This window comes from Monodelphis domestica, chromosome 7 (genome assembly GCF_027887165.1).
Source record: "Monodelphis domestica isolate mMonDom1 chromosome 7, mMonDom1.pri, whole genome shotgun sequence".
NCBI classification, from domain to species: Eukaryota; Metazoa; Chordata; class Mammalia; order Didelphimorphia; family Didelphidae; genus Monodelphis; species Monodelphis domestica.
This window is the reverse complement of record NC_077233.1, coordinates 149,452,583-149,470,528: the sequence shown is the minus strand read 5'-3', so window position 1 is coordinate 149,470,528 and position 17,946 is coordinate 149,452,583. Positions and strand designations below refer to the sequence as shown.

General features: G+C 35.9%; 1 protein-coding gene across 25 annotated transcripts in view; it reads left to right on the top strand.

The window, feature by feature from the left end:
* Positions 1-17,946, top strand: part of TNRC6A (trinucleotide repeat containing adaptor 6A) — a 303,084-nt gene that overhangs the window by 280,837 nt on the left and 4,301 nt on the right. For all 25 annotated transcript variants that reach the window (XM_056805836.1, XM_056805849.1, XM_056805845.1 and 22 more), the window contains 5 exons: positions 396-527; positions 4,060-4,218; positions 14,185-14,325; positions 17,182-17,289; positions 17,772-17,946. The exon at positions 17,772-17,946 is cut by the window's right edge and continues 47 nt beyond it. In XM_056805836.1, coding sequence (XP_056661814.1) covers positions 396-527; positions 4,060-4,218; positions 14,185-14,325; positions 17,182-17,289; positions 17,772-17,946 — 715 coding nt within the window. The remainder of the gene's footprint in view (positions 1-395; positions 528-4,059; positions 4,219-14,184; positions 14,326-17,181; positions 17,290-17,771) is intronic.

Genomic DNA, 17,946 nt, shown 5'->3' with positions numbered 1-17,946 from the left:
AGAAAAAGAAATAAAGATTTATTAGGTATTATTAATAAGTATAATTAACTCATTAAAATTGTTGGTGAATTCATAGCTAAGTGAGGTGGTTAGAAGCTTTTTATAATGGATTAGAAATTAGTTAAATTATATTTGGGGTTTTTTGTTTGTTTGTTTTTGTTTTTAATTTCTTCTCTTTCCCCTTCTGTTTGCACTTGACTGTCTTGCTTATTATGTCTAGTTATTTTGGCTGTGTCTTAACATTTGAAGAGCAACATATTATTTATGGAAAATTAAGGACAATTGAAAGCATGAGATTAAATAAATATGCTTTTTTTGGAAATAGCATGTTTTTCTTCTGTTACCCTAACTTTTGTAAGTTAAATCTTTTTTTATTATTATTATTATTATCTTAGGCTTGAATTCAAACTTGAATGTAAACATGGATATGAACAGTATTAAAGAGCCACAGTCAAGACTGAGGAAATGGACTACAGTGGACAGCATTTCTGTGAACACATCATTGGATCAAAATTCCAGCAAACATGGTATAAAATATATTGTTGCATTTGGACTTAATGATATTACTCTGGTATTACTTCAAGCCAAATTTTTCCACTCTTATCAGATTGTTGCGTTTTGTGTTTACATCAATACTTTACCAACATCATAACAAGGAAAACTGCAAAACAAAACTGACCAAATACTGACCATCCCTGACATCTGTCCATATTCTGCTCCATATGTCTTCACCTCTTTAATGAAAAGCAATTGTCATTCTGAATCCCTTTCATTTTATCAAGGACAAGATAATAGTTATTAAAATTGCATTGCTCAGCTTCATTTTAGTATTTTCATCTGCATATACATATACATGATTTCCTTTTTTCTGCTTAATCTGTATCAATTCATGCAAATTCTTCCTGTTGGTTCTCTGAATTCTTCATATTCATTATGTTACATCCCATTAATATTCATTAGATTCTTGTGCCACAGTTTCTTCAGCCTTTCCCTAGTTAATGGGCTATCACTTTTTTCCAGATTTTTGTTATTACCTGATGTATTGCTATGAATTCCTTTTAATATTCAGCACAGTACTTTCTCCCTTTTACTTCTTTAACCTCCATCAGTCAACCATTAAACATTTATAAAACATCTACAATGTGCCAGTTGTTGTGCTAAGCACTGGGACTATCACCACTACCATCCACCCCCAAAAAAGGGGGCAGCAAAAAATTAGTCCCTGTCCTCAAGAAGATTACAATCTAATGGGAGAAACCACATGAAAACAACTATGTACATACAAGCTATAAAGAGGAAATGGCCTTTGGAGAGAAGGCATAAGAATCTAGAAGGATTAAGAAAGACTTCCTTTTGAAGTAGAAAATAAGCTGGAACTTGAAGCCAGAAAATGAAGATGAGATGGAAAAGAGTCCCATTTATGAAAGATAACCATTGAAAATGCCTAGAGTTGGGAAATGGAGTATCTTGCTCAAAGAACAGCTAGAAGGCCAATGTCACTGGATCATAGACTACATGTATGTGAGAAACAGGGGATGGGGGAATGGGACAATGGAGGAAGGAAGGTGTAAGAAGATTGGAGAGATTGGGAAGAGCTAAATTATGAAGAGCTTTAAATGTTGATCAGAGGGTTTTTATATTCGATTGTGAAAGCAATAATGAGTCAATGGAGTTTATTGAATAGGGGAAGGCAAAATGGTCAAACCTGAGCATTTGAGGTACTGGAGGTCACAGTGTGGACAGAATCAAGTTTGGTATTGGGAAGTAGAGAGAGAAATATGGCAAGATATTCATCTTGCCATCATTCACAAATGTATGACCATCTTGGTGTGTGGCTATGTGCTTGTGAGTGAAAGAGAAGATTATAGGAAATGAATAGGTTGAATAACTGGGAATTTAGAGTGTTGAAATATCAGTATGTATGTTCAAGTCCCCTAGTTTGAGGACATAAGTTGGTGATGAAAGAAAGATTGTGAACAAGTTCTGAAATCATAGAGGAAGGAAAAAAAATATTCTAGAGGCCTATAGGTAACATCAACCAGGATTTTGATTTATTAGCCTTTAGGTTAAAATTTTAAAGTCACAACATGTACTTACAGTAAGCTGTAGGGTAATTCTTAGTCTTAATTCTATGCTGCTATGGTTAACAAATGGACATTTCTATATAGTTCATTCTACTTAAAAAGCAATCAATAAATTTGGCATATTAGCAAGCTTGTTTATTAAACAAATGGTAATAAATACACATGGTACTAAATATAGTTATTGAAAGTATGCAAGCAACTAAACTAATTTAATAATCATTTTATCAGCATAATTTCCCAAATCCCAATTTGGTGGATAATGGGGGGGTGGGGTGTTAGCTTTTATCAAAGGTTGTTCATAAAGTTTATGTTTTAAAGTTCATTTATAAAAATTTTCAAACAATTTAAATGAAATGCTCATCCTCTTTTTCATCCCCCAATTCAGTGACAAAGGATGATCATGCCTTCCAACATGTTATTAGCAACAACAAAAGGGCTTCTAGGAACAGATTAGCTGAAGTTTCTTGTTCATAACATAGTCTGAATGAATTCAGAGAGTTTTCATGGAAAAAGCATTCAGAATATTCTTGAGATAGAAAGCAGAACAATTAGATTCAGTGGGGCCACTCTTTTCAAGTAGCAGTTCTTCTATCCAGGAGTCAAGGGAACATAAAAAAAAAAATCCCCTTTTCCTTTACAACAATTAGAGGTTTAAATTTTTTTTATTAGTGAAATTTTCCTTGTCCTGAAAAAAAGTGAAACATCCATATTAATCTCAAAATTTTAGGCCTAAGCATATATTTCTCCCAAATTTGACACATATATATGCATTTTCTTTTAAAACATCCTTTATTACAAGTATTTCTTGGTTCCTTATACATAACTTATTCTAAAGGAAAGCAAGTTATACTTACCAGGTAGATTGAAGCCACAGCTAGACCTACTGTATCTCAGTTTTTGCTGTGCTATTCCTGATTTTATCCCCAGATATATATCCAGTAAAATTTGAAGTCAGGATTAAGCTTTGAGGATCCAGGATTTCATGTTGCTGGAAAAAATAAAGTTTCTTCCTTTAAAGAACTCCAACATCAAAACTCCAATGTTAAAAAACCTTGGCAGAAAAACAATTTCTAATTGAGTGAGAATTTTATTAAGTACCTACTGTGTGTTGGGACAGAACAAAAAAATACACAGATCCACAGTCACTAATAAAATGTAGAAGTGAAAAGAAGACTAAAAGGAACTCTGAGTGATCCAAAATCCAGTGATGATCAAATGGAACAAACTGATCAATCCAACAGACACTTTCCATGAGCCAGACACTTATTTTTAAAAGATTTTAAAGTGAATTTTATTACTAAAATTGTTTTTTAATTAATAAGTATTTCTTTTCCCTCCTTACCACTCCACCACCTATTTAAAAGAAAGTGGAAAGAAAAAAAAGAAAATGATTGTAACAAATATGCAAGGTCAAGCAAAGCAAATTCCCCTTGGACATGTCTAAAAATGTATGTCTCATTCTGTAACTTGAATCCATTGCCCCTCTTGCTTCTCAGTCAAGAGGTAACTGGTCATTGTCACTTTAAATGTTGATGTTATTGTATAAATTATTCTCCTGAATCTGCTCCCTTCATTCTGTATTCTCTGAACCCATCCCTTTCATCATCTCTTCTAGCATAATACCTTCATCACTCCCAACCTCAAGGAGCAGTTCATGCCATTTTTGGTTAAGTAATAGTTGTTGTTAAGTTCTTCCTTATATGCCTCTATCTAGTCCAGCTGTCCCAAAAGTTTTGGTGCAGTTGTAAGCTTTACTAATTTTTTTTTGGGGGGGGGTAGGGGAGCCGGGGGAGATGGCTATAAATTCCACTAAGACTTTTGGGACACCTCATATGAAACTTAATTATTTTGTTACTTCTATTCAAGAAATACCTTTTTAGAAAATTTTCTTGGATGTGTTATAAATCATATATGATGTAGATTGAACAATAAAAATTCATTTTGGAAAATATAAACTTTGTTTTCTTTTTTTTAGGTGCTATTTCAAGTGGTTTTAGGCTGGAAGAGTCTCCGTTTGTTCCATATGAATTTATGAACAGCAGTAATTCACCAGCCAGTCCTCCTGGATCAATTGGGGATGGCTGGCCACGTGCCAAATCGCCTAATGGCTCTAGCAGTGTTAACTGGCCACCAGGTAAACACTGAATTATTTTTATTTATTTTTGTTTTTGTTTTTTATGAAGAGTATGCCCTCATCATTGTTGAAATACACTTAGAAATAGTAATTACCTCCATACTCTAAAGATTTATTAATCATCCCTTTATGGGCTTCACTCTTCTCAGTCTTCACTATTGTTACAGATAAAAGAGTGGTTGCCTTAAACTGTGACCACGAAAATATGGTTTCAAGACAGTGTCTTGATTTTATATTAAAAATAAAGTGGTTGCCATGAGAAAAAATTCCCAAATATGAAATACCCAAGTCAGCTGGGTTTTATGGTGATTTTAATTAATACAAAATAAGGAATTAATGAAAGGGAGAGAGAGAGTAAGAGGAAATAATGAGAAAAAGGCTAGTCCAGCCTAGGCTTAAGCCTTAAGAGAGAGATCAGTCAGTCTTTAATCCACTCACCACAAGATTTTTCCAAGCAAAACTCTTAGTGTTCAGAGAGACCCTCCAGTATAGCTCTGGAAGCTGAACTAAGTTCAGCCACCAAGAGAGAGCCCAGCCTCCAATACAGCTTTGGCAAGCTCACTCTTCAGAGGCCTTTCTGACCACCTTTTAAAGAGAATTTTCTCCTATGTCACCTCCCCTAAGTTATCACAGTAGACGTTTTCACAGGACTGACCATTCTTAATTCACATCTTCTTTAGTTCTCAACTTCTCTGGGTAGACTAAAACTTCTGAGCAAGTTCACACCTCTTTGCCCCTTGCAAGTTTGCAAGTTGCCTGACCTTTTAGTGATTAATTTTACCTTCATAGGTACTTAGCACCCTTTTGTATTAGATCTAAAAATAGACTTAGCTTAAGGGCTTTTGCCTCACTATAAGTATGAGTTAAGTACTTTTCATTGTTCAGTAAGGAGTTTTACAATTTTATCTCCCCTAAAGAATGCCTAAATATGGGTGGAATAATATAAAGTTCTCACATTCCTGATCAAGTACCTTCGTTGTTTAAAATGGGGAATGGTCTTAACCAAATGTTCTAAGGTAGAGTCTGAGAATTTTTAACATTCACAAGTCTGAGAAATTTTAAGATTCACACCATGTAGTTATAGCTAGTTCATTTTTTTAAAATTATATATTTAGTTACCACCACCACTAACAAAAAATCATTTAACTAAACAAATGCATCTTAAAAAATGAGAGATATCTGAAGAGCCCCCACATACCTGCATGAGGTGAGTAGTAGATCTAAGTCTGAACATACACATAATTTATACGTAGTTTCTGGTGGGACAACAATGGCTTAGAGAGCATAAACATTCTGCAAAAGTCTTTCTTTAGCATTCATCATAATATGAAAGTAATCCTGCATCCCTGAGGGTTTGCAGCACTGAAATAAAAGTTCCACTTGGGTATGACCAAAGCTGGAAAGACTTGTTTTGGAAAGAGTATGGTCCTGGCAATAGATTACGTCTGCTGCTTAAGGACCATCCTAGCAAATATGGTAAGTATGTTAACTAAGAATGAGATGGACTAAAATAATCAAATTAAATGCTGATAGGAACATGAAGAAACAAGCCTGATAATACATTATTATAGCAGTTGTAAATTGTTTTTTAGAAAATAAGATGTAAATAATAGAACTATAAAGCTGTTCATGTTCATTTGACCTAGGGATCCCAATACTAGGATTAGGCCTTACAGACATCATTTGAGAGGGTTAAAAAGCTGTGTATATGTGAAGATATTCATGGAAACTTTGTTATGACAAAATAACACAAATGCAATGAATGGGAGAAATGACTGAATAGATTGTGATAATTGAATGTAACGGATTATGTTATGTTATTAGAAATGACAAATATTGGAAATACAAAGAAAATCAGGGACATTATATAAAGAGATGAAAAGAGAATAATACTTACCATGATTACATTTTTTAAAATATCAATAAAATCAAAAGAAAAAATATCCAAGTAAAATAAATCCAAAGAGAAATCAAAAGCAAAGGATGTTTATATTGGTACACATGTATTTTTAAACAAATTGTAAATAATGTGGAGTTTGTAGTGTTGCACATACCCAATTCATTTATACACAAGTTAACTTATATACTGTCTTCTGCTCAAAACTCTTACCCCCGGGGGACAGCTGGGTGGTTGAGTGGATTGAGGGCCTGGCCTAGAGATGGGAGGTCCTAGGTTCAAATTTGTCCTCTGGCACTTCCTAGCTGTGTGACCCTGAGCAAGTCACTTGACCTCTATTGCCTAGCCCTTACAGCTCTTCTGCCTTGGAACATAGTGCTTAGTGAATAAATGAATATCATTGTACTCATTTGATAATATTTGCAGTGGTTCTGGGTAATTAGTAATACTACGTGTTTCTTTTTTTTTTTTTAACCCTTACCTTCTGTCTTCGTATCAATTCTAAGACAGGAGAGCAACAAGGACTAGGCCCAAGGTCACATACCTAGGAAGAATCTGAGGCCAGATTTGAACAATAGTATATATTTCTAATGTAGATGTGATTTCTTAGGGTGTCGTACTTTTTTCTATTTTAACATGCTTTTCAAATCTTGCTTTTTTCAGAATTTAATTGAAGAAATGTGTTATTTGTTCTATGATAGTTTTTTTGGTAACACTAATATATTTAGAGCTGCAGATCTCAAAATTATTAGAGCTTAGAGAGCATTCATACACTTAAAAATTATTGAGGACACTTCCCCAGCATTTTTGTTGAGGTGGATCTCAATATTTATTATATTAGAAATTCAGACATCTTAGTATTGTTTTCAAAATAGTAGTGACCTTGCAGGCTCCCTGATAGAGGGTCTCAGGGACCTCCTTGCTTCCTCATACTACACATAAAGAACTACTGACTTGGAGCTATAAGAGACCTTACAGATTTCTAGCGCAACACCCTCATTTTACAAATGAAGAAACAAAAGAAAAAATTAATTAGTACAAGTACTTTGGCTTCAAATACAATGCTCTTTCTGCTATAGTGGAGTCCACTGCAATATTACCAAATTAATCTATTTTAAAATATTTGATCATTTACTATGCAGTAGGGTCCCATATCCCAAGGGAATATATTCCAGGACCTCCCATGGTGTGGCTGAAACCATGGCTAGTACCAAACTCTATACAGATAATTCTCACTTCAACTTTTTTAATACTGCTATTCATTTTATTATATAGCACTGTGTTCTCTCTCCCTGCTCCTGACCCAGCACTTCATGGCCACACACATATACCCAAAAATAAAACCCCATGTGTCCTTGAATGATGTGTCAGCCCCCTCACTCATCCAGTGGTAGGCATTCCTGCCCATCTTCTTCCCTTAGAAATCAAGATTGACCATGAAACTATGGATAAGAGGGGACTCAGAATTCAGTATAATCCCAGATTCTAGTATGTGTACTTAAGGTATACAAACCAAACCTATTTAGTATATAAATCAAAGGGAGGAAAAAATTTTAACCAAGTGTCATCTGATACATTTAAAAGCCAACTTGAGTTGTATTTTTGTTTTGTTTTGTTTTTCCAGTTAAACAAATCAAAGAGAAATATATGCTCTTCCTCTCTGAATAGGCCCTTGTATTAGGGTCCAATTAAAGTAAATTTCTGTCTCACAAATCTGTAGGGGAAAAAAATACAATAATATTGTATTTACCCATTATAAGTCAGGACTACAGGAAGTTGCCATACTATAAGAGAGAAAAAAGGACTAGATTTTTGTGTAAAAGGGAAGTGTCATTCCCTGGTCTGATCTATCTTTCATCATTTCTCAGGGATAGGGGAGCCAGAACAGCCAATTGTTAGTTCTTTGATAGAAAGTATTTTACAAGGAGTGTGGTTCAAGGAGTCCTGCATCTTAAACGTATGTCAACCATCACAACCTCAAGTCTCACACTAAATTCACATCCTTTCTTCTTGGCGTAGAAGTTCATCAATCCCAACTGGATTGGTTTCTTTTTTGACCTGTGTGCTCTTTTGGCACTATTTGGGTTAAATCTGTGCTTTTATGGCACTATGTAGATAAAGTGTGCTCCTTTTTTGATCCTATTTCCTAGAAGACACAAATATTAATATCAGTCCCAAAATATTTGTCAGTAAATGGAAGGTTTCCATTTGGTATGCATTTATGTGCTAGGCAAATGGACATCTAGCTTATTCTAGTGTAAAAATTAAAAAATAGTTTTAAAAAATCTTAATACTTGTGACATGTGCTTCAAATGCAAAAAATGAGAAAAAATCAAATACTATATGTCACATGTAAGAAGAAAAATAAAAATGGGGGGCAACTGGGTAGCTCAGTGTTTTGAAAGCCAGACCTAGAGACTGGAGGTCTTATGTTCAAATCTGGCCTCAAGATACTTCCCAGCTGTGTGACACTGGGCAAGTCACTTAGCCCCCATTGCCTAGTCCTTACCACTCTCCTGCCTTGGAACCAATACAAAGTATTGATTCTAAGATGGAAGGTAAGTGTTTTATTTTTTTTTAATGTTAAAAATGTGTATATTTCATAATCACAAAGGTACTATATTCAAAAATTCGTTTCTTCAATGCTACTACTTGGAGGGGAGACAAAACTGAAAAGGGTTAATATCAACAAAAAACAATAAAGGGCACCACCTTCTGCTCTACATGGAGGGGCAGTAGCACCCTTAATATTTTGTGGACAAGTTCCACTTAAGATATACTGTTTGTGGGGTCTCTGGTTTTGAGTTATCATTTTCCCAATTTCTATTCCTAGAATTGTTATCAGTTCAAAAATTGTGATTCCTATAATTATTATTATAGTTATTTCTATCAATCCTAAAGTTTTGATTTCTATGATCATTATTATGGTCATTTCTGTAGTTATTAGACTGCATATTATTCTTGATTGCCTTGAATAAATTTCTACAGTCCATCATTTTGTGGCCCTTCTCACAGAAGTGACAGGTAATGGCTCGATAGATTCTCAAAGAGGGGCAAGTGCCATTGGTTGAGTATCATGCCCTTTTTCCTGTTTATCAATCCTATTTCTTAAATTTTCCAATTCTTTCCTAATTGTCTCCATGAAATCATTAGTCTCTTCCTCTTTTTCTTTGTTGCCTTTTGAAACATAAACAGCAGTTTTTCTCAATTCATCAAGATCCATCTCAGGCCACCTTGGGCAATGAGTTCTAAAATAATCCCTAATCACTTTTCAAGAGTTATTGACAATGTGTCTTCTAATTTATCTTATGTAATTTTCTTTAGAAACATCAAAATATAGGTACCAACCCCCTAACTCAATGAGCCTATCCATGAATCCGGAAGGTATCTCATCATCTTTTTGCTTAAGTTTTTCAAATTCTTTCCATTTATTTGTGTTTTCAAAGCAATCTCTCATTGCAGTTAGAATGGCCTCCCTACAATGATATAATTGTAAATAATCTTCAGAGCTGTTAGAGCCCCATCTGGGATCCTGCAATGACCAGTGTGCTACATTGTGCCCCCGGACTTTATTAACATGAGAAATTATTTTGTTTTTCTCACATTCCATTAGGAAAGCTTGGAGTAGATTTTCAATGTCTTTGTAAGACGGATTATACTGAAAAAAATGTCAGCCATCTTTTTCATTACCCACAAAGGGATCTTCTTCATATGTCGGTATATTTCGTGTCAATTCATTTATGCCTTGGGGAGTAAAAGGTATATAGTGTCTTAGGGTCACCACATCCCCATTGCATCCTATTTTGGGCACTTCCCTTAAGGGGAAAAGAATTTATTTGAATTGAGTACAGGTAAGTCAGCTTGGGGAGGAACAGTTTTGTTAGAAGGACAAGATTTCCTAAGGCCTGGAATTGGTCGTGGGATGGGAGAAAGAACAGAAGAAGATGGGATTTCAGGAGAAGGATCAGGGGAAGTAAGATCAGCCAAGAGTTGCAGAGCAAGGGGGCAGCTGGGTGGCTCAGTAGATTGAAAGTCAGGCCTAGAGATGGGAGGTCCTGGGTTCAAATCTGGCCTCAGACACCTACCAGCTGTGTGACCCTGGGCAAGTCACTTGACCCCCATTGCCTAGCCCTTACTGCTCTTCTGCCTTGAAGCCAATACACAGTATTAACTCCAAGACAGAAGGTAAGGGTTTAAAAAAAAAAAAGTTGCAGAGCAAGGGAGAGGTAGTTCTGTAGCTGAGATATAGGAGAAGGGTATTCTATCTCTTTCGGAGGAAGGATTTTTCCTCTCAGTGGTTTAGGAACAGGCTTGTCAAAATCAGACATGTTTTGGATGGGGTCAGTATATGCCATTTGACCATGTAAGAAGTATTTGAAATTGTCCAATTGGATTTGCATGTCTGCCTGCATTTCAGCTTTAATTTTTCATATGGTAGCATTTCTTGCCACAATGTTTAGGAATAGAAAAATAAAACCACCTAAGAACATAAGGAGTAGGAGGCATTCTGAAACCTTTAAGGTTACTAATTGTGCAAAAGCCAGAAAATTTTCATGTAGAGTAACATCCATTTTTTTATTTTATTATATATATATATATATATATATATATATATATATATATATATATATATATATATATATATATATATATATATATATATATATATATATATATATGTATGTATGTATGTGTTTTATTAAATTACTTATGATTCTGGTTTTAGTCAGTAGATGGCACTACTGGCTAGGGGTTAAAGTCAGGGTGTGAAAATTAAAGGTAAGGGTGTGATCCCTTTGAGGATGTCACACCTTGATTTGAGTAACAGAGAGAATTAACTCCTTTTGTTGTAGGCTAAGTATAGGAGGGGCAACAGGAAGCAGCTGACTTCCCCCTCAGGTTGAAAATGCCAGAATCATGTACTTCTATCACGTGCTTCCAGGGAGCAGCTTCTGGGCCACTTTTTTGAGTTGGCCATGGGTCAAAAAGTTTTTTATAAATTATTTTTTTAGCTTATTTGGGCTATGAAAGCCTCTTAGGGTAAAGAGGACCAGTTTGTTGTCATTACTTTAATACTGCTCTTCCTAACTGATTTCTCCAGGTTTTACTTCTCACTTAAGGTAATCCTAGAGACAAGGGAGTATGGGGTGGGGGGGAAGATTTTGGGGGGTACAAAAGACCAAAACTTTGTTAATTTTAGCTTGATAATCACTCTAGTAAAAAATCAACTGCAGTTTTATTTTGTTTAGCTTTGTTTCCTCAGAGATTTTAGGCTGAGAGAGATTCTGTTTGGGCAGAGCAGGATTACTTTCTATCTTGTGTGAGATTTCAAATGGTTGAGGTCTTAAACTGTAGTGACTTAAAATGGTGGAAGATATAAATTGTGATAGATATAAGAGAGGGTGAGTAAATTTGACTGCAGAAAATATGTTTCACTACAGTGTCTTGGTTTTTAAATCAAATATAAGGTGGTCGCCAGGGAAATATTCCCAATTATTCAAATACCCAAGTCAACTGGGTTTTATAGAGATTTTTAATTAATAATATAATGAGGAATTAGAGAAAGAGAGAAAGAGTAGGAAAGGAATAATTATGAAGGGCCTCAAGCCAATATGGCCTAGACCTGAGTCTTAAGAGAGAGAGTCAGTCAGTCAGTCTTTTAACACTCACCACAAGGTCTGCCTAAACAAGGATTCTAGTGACACCAGGCCAGCTCCATCTCAGCTGACTTCACCAGAGAGAGCTCCAGCGAGACCTCCTTAGAGATTGTCCTCCAAGAGCTTCCCTTCTCCAGAGCCTCTCTCAAGAGATTCTTCCCAAGCGATCCTCATCAGAGATCCTCCAAAAGGATTTCTCCAAAAGGATATCTCCTCAAGAGATTCTGCATTTTTCTTATATATGGGTTTTTCTCCCATGTCACCTCCCCTAAATCCCTACATCTACCAATCACTGTAAATGCTTTCCAAAGGACTGCCCATCTAAATTCCTGCTAAGTCGACCAATCTCCTCAGTAAGTCTGAATCAGAAAAAATGCTGCTGTGTCTACCAAGATCCTCAATAAGTCTGAACTAGAGAAAACACAGCTGAGTCAACTAATCTCATCAAGAGAAAACTTTCCCGACCCTTTTAGGTACCTAGCATCCCATTATTCAATTCTAAAAACAGGCCTGGCTCAAAGAACTCCTTGCCCCACCATAAGCATGGATCCAAGTACTTTCATTGTTTAGCACGGAGTTTTTCTGCCCTAAAGCAGTCTTAAGTACGGGTGGAGTAGAGGTCCTCCCATTTCTGATCCTGGCGAGTTCTCGCATCAAAATGGGGAATGTTTCTCAATAGGGAATTTGAGGATTCCTCAATGTGGAGTAAAATTTTTAACAGTCATAAGTCTGTGAAATTTTAAGGTTCACACTTGAGAGGGAGTGAAAGCTTTTCCCCAGGTTATTGCCCTCTCAACTAATTAAGAAACAGCCTATTGGCTGCCAGTAAAGTAGCTGAAAGATAGAAATCCTCTCCAAGTGAAAAACCTGAGGGTCTGCTAATTGGGTTGTTTTGCGAGAGGAGCGTGAGGGGAACAGTTTCCCCAGGTGAGGCCTCAAGGTCTAGCCACTAAAATTAAAAAAAATAATAATAAATAAATAAATAAATATAGCTGTGCTGTGTTTATTTTTAAGGGGAAAAAGGGGGGGAAATTGCACTTACCTCCACAGCTGATTTGTGTAGACTCAAAATAGGGTATTAAAAGCTGACTTAGGGATAGTCACAAAAGTAAAAGAAAGGTAGAAAGATTGAAGGTATTTTGTCACAACCATTCATGGTCAGCCAAATAAAATGTAAGGGGGAAAAGAGTTAATTTTTAAAGGGTTGGACTGGATTATTTAAGAGTGTGATCATCAGGAATTTAATTTGTTCCAAAGAGATTTATTTACAAAATGTAGAAAGAGTGAAGAAAATCAGAGAGAGGGTAAGGTAAGATATCTAGCCTAAGCACTAAGTAATTTACTCCTGGCCCCTGGCTCAACCCAGGCAGGGAGAGTTAGTCCTTAGGCCTTGGCAAAGCCCAGGACCTGGGTAAATCTCTCCCGAGGTTAGTTTTATTTTTCAGAAATTCCAGGAATTAAGAGTCAGCTTTTCACTCCCACATGAAAGTTCACTGGAAGAGATTTTAGAACAGCCTCACCCAGGAACAGGGTCTCAGGTCCAGCCTCCACTCCAAAGAATGAAGAATTGTCTCCAGCCTCCACTTCCAAAGAATAAAGAACTCCCAGGAGAACCAACTCAGGAAGTTGTCACTCCCTTTTGAAGACACTTTCTCTTGCATCACTTCCTGTACCTTTCCCTAATTCTACATCTACCAATCACAGCAGTCCTGCTTTAGGACTGTCCAGGAGGCAGTCAGTCACTTCTGATTCATCACCCACTATCACACATGTGGATCACAGACCTCCCACTTAAGTGGGATGTTTACACTTCTGGTGATTAGATATAAAAATGGGCAGATCTCCATATTCAACTTTTAAGTAGGGTGTTTATACTTTTGGTGATTAAAATCTAAAAATAGGCAGGGTTTAAAATTTTAATATTCATAATCAGGGGAGTTAATTTTAATCATCACAATCAGGGGAGAGTTAATTAATCTTCACAAGTTTCAAATGGAATGTTTGGGAAAAGAAGCACTGTCAATCCTTTTAAATCAAATAATTCAGTATTATCTGTGTTAATTCATTGATTATCTCAGGATATTAATTAGAATCTAGAAATATATTGTGTGGGCTCCTAGGTAGCACAATGAATAGAGTACTAGGCCTTAAGTTGGGAGGATTTGAGTTAAAAAATGGTCTCAATCATTTCCTAGCTATATGATTCTAGGCAAGTCATTTAACCCCAGCTGCCTAGCCTTGCTACTTTTCTGTCTGAAAATTTATTCTAAGAGAGAAAATAAGGGTTTGTTAAGACAAATAATAGTGAAGAATATTTACAATTTGAACAGCTGCATGAGTAGAAATTCTTAAATTTTCATTGTAGAATATGGCATAATGATTAAGCTTTTAAATGTCATTTTTCATTCATAGAATTTCGCCCTGGTGAACCATGGAAAGGTTATCCAAACATTGACCCTGAAACTGACCCTTACGTCACTCCTGGCAGTGTCATAAACAATCTTTCAATTAATACTGTGCGGGAAGTTGACCACCTCAGGGACAGGAACAGTGGTAAGTAGGTAGTATAAAAGTTGGAATTTATGGTGTTTACTGAGGTACCTAATTTGGGAATGAATTAAGAGATGAGTTAGTGACAGCAAAAATCCTTACCTCATTAGTACATTCCATTCAAAAAAGAAACATAAAAACAAAGCAGAAATTCTCCTTTATTGACAAAATTTAATCCTATTTCGTGTGGCTGACTAATAACTGGTTTTTAATTATTAATATATTCATTTATTTGAAGGCACATTTTCTCATCCTTATTGTATAAGTAAAAACTCATTCAATGCCAGGGACTAAAAAAATTAGCCACTTTTGTAGTCAACAAAATTATATTAATTTTAAGGTACACATTATTATACAAATCATACCATCTTTACAAATTATACCATCTTTACTATTGTACTATTTTAAATAAGAAACCTTATATATTAAGGTTTTCTTTATGAAAACCATAGATGTTACTCTAAATTTTATTTTACAAAATTTATTAATTGGGCTCTCTTATTATTTGTTCTTTGTTATGTTCGCTTTCTCTCTGTAATGTTTCACTGATGATTTTCTTTCCTTTTCCCCAAGTTTTTTTGGGAGAGACAAGACTATAGATTACATCCCAGTGTGAGAGTTGTTTCTTCTGCTTTCCTATTTGGTTCTAAGAAATAGTACTGTACATAATACTCTTGGCAGACTACATTCAATAAGATTTTTTTAATCTTGAAAAATAACTTTCTTTTTAAATAATTTTTCTTTAAAAAACTGTTTTCATTTTATTTATCTTTTTTAAATGTTACTAATTTGAAATCCAGCATAGCACACACAGTACTTGGGACTCAAGGATTTTCATTCCCATTCTGCTGATTACTTGACTTTGACCTGGTGGCAAGTTACTTCAGTGCTTTGTGCCTTGATTTCCTTATCTATAAAATATGGTACACTGACCACTTATGAGATTGAAGTGAGAAAAGAATTTTGCAAACCAAAAATTACTGTGGATATGAGAGCTATTGTCATCATCTTAATTATCATTATATTGGTATGTGATGGATGATCAAAATTGACCAAGTAGAAACGTTCAGTCAGGGCTGCAGTGATGAGGCACAATGAGGCTCACAGGATCATAGATTTAGAGATGGAAAGACCTCAAGGTAATGGGGCTGCCCTACAAGCTATCTGCTTAACTGGCATTGAGTTGTCCACCAATGGTAATTGGGTCTCATATTAAGAATCATTCATTCCCAGTTTAACTAAACTTTCAAATTTCCATTTCAATGCAAAAATATTCATATTGGTGCAGAACAGGAGTTCTTAACATGGGTTCAAGAATTTGTTTTTAATATTTTGATAATTTACTTCAATGTAATTGGCTCACCTTTTATCTTGTGTATTCTATTTTATGCATTTAAAAATTATTATTCTGAGGACTCCTCCATAGTTTCAACAGACTGGCAGAAAAAGGTGGTCTATGACACAAAACAGGTTAAGGACCCTTTTTTAGAGAATACAAGCAGATAAACAAAAGCACTTCCTTTGTTTCAGTTACTTCATTCAATCTTGAAGATTTAAGATCCTTCACACTTTCATAAAAAAGTGAACGAGTTAACATGTATATAGCACTTACTACAGACACTGTGTAAACAATTTACAATTATTCTCCCATTTGATCTCCACAACCACCCTGGGAGGTAAGGGGTATTATTATCCCCTTTTTTATAGGTGATGACACTGAGGCAAACAAGTGAAGTGACTTGCCCAGTGTAACAAGATAAAAGAACTACAATGTTGACTTCAAACTCATGTAAAAAATGAAGTTGTAGAAATCATAGAATTTTAAAGCAAAGAAAAACATTTCTGTTACATTTTACAGTTTGCAAACCACTGTCCATACAACATTCTTGTCCAATGCACTGGGCAAGCATTATCCCTAATTCAAAGATGAGAAAAAGAGTTGACACAGTTTGCCTGTAGTCATCTAAAGAGTAAATAACAGAATGGAGACTTGAACAGAGCTCTTCAGCCTCCCTAAGGGAGTGTTGTCCTTCTGTCTCAGAGACTTTCCTATAGCCGATGATCCCAAGACAGACTGGCCAAAGCAACTTACTAGATTTAAGGAGAGCTGCTCTCCACATCTTGTTGGAACATGTTTGTGTCAGTGCTACTTCCTCAGTCAAAGAGGGCTCCCATGCTGAGGGAATGAACACCAATTTTGAGTTGGGGACAGCTCCGTGCCAGATCTTGTAATGACAGGTCCAGGGTTTTTTTCTACCCCACCAAGCCTCACTAGGATAGTGATTAAGTACTTTCAGAGAGGGAACAGAGTCATCAGGAATTCTTAAAGATTAAGTTCTACTAGGGAGAAAAGGCAGATGTAGAGAGTTAAAGAGGTTTTTTATTGTTTTCTTAACAAAAGGATGGAAAGAAATGGGAGGGTAGGCAGCCCTATTCATTGGGAGGAAGAGCCAAAGGTGAAAGGTAGGGCAGGACATTTTGTGGTATTCTAAGAAAGGAAGTTTTTCTTCCCTTTTTAATTGTGAAAGTTTTATTATAACTATAAAAACCCTGCTACTTGACCAGGTCATGAGAAAACAGCATAGAAAGGGAAATAGTCTCACCAATGTAAGACAGAACATCAGTTGGACTCAGTCATAGAATGTCTTCATTGAACAGAAGAAATAATTCAGCAGGAGGGAAATGGTTTCCTTAAAGTTACACCGATTGTTATGGCAGTGACGTTTGCACATTAAATCCTGTCTCCTGTTTTGTCATGTGTATCTGTTTCAATTTCATGGAATTCCTTCCTTAGGGTAAAATGTCATATAACATGTTACTGTGTGTCCTAAACTGACTCATGTGTCCCCTCCAATACAGGGTCATCCTCATCTCTGAACACCACGCTGCCTTCAACTAGTGCCTGGTCATCCATTCGTGCCTCCAACTACAATGTTTCCCTCAGCAGTACAGCACAAAGCACTTCAGGTGAACACACTAGCCCATGGTTTGCTAAGAAAAAGATGGGTTTGAACAAAGTCTACTGTTTGCAGTACTTTAGTTGACCTCCCCTTTATTCATTCCCTTGTGTCTAAAGTGCTATATGTTGTCTTCTCCAAAAGCCTTTTTGTTCCATCCAAAAATGGGTAAGTAGATTCTTTTCTTCCATGTATCATTAAGTGAGAAATTGTGGTCATCCATGGATATTGACATGCACTTTCTCCCCATATGTGAACCCTGTTGTTGAGCAGTGTTGAGTGCTCAGTCACAATTCCCAAAATAAACTCTTCTTTTGAATGTAGTATTAGGATATGTTTACTAAATAGGGCTATTGTAGCATCTCCCATACAGAGGTCTTAAGCCCACGTCCAAATATAAATCAATAGTTATTTGTACATAGTGATTAAATGTTTTTAGATTTCCTGTTTTCTGGTATCATTTTTCTTTACATTTTTTTCCCCTCTGAGTAGCCAGAAACAGTGATTCCAAATCAACATGGTCTCCTGGTTCAGTCACTAACACCTCTCTGGCTCATGAGCTGTGGAAGGTCCCTTTGCCACCTAAAAACATCACTGCTCCGTCCCGCCCACCACCGGGATTAACTGGTCAGAAGGCCCCCTTGTCTACCTGGGATAATTCTCCCCT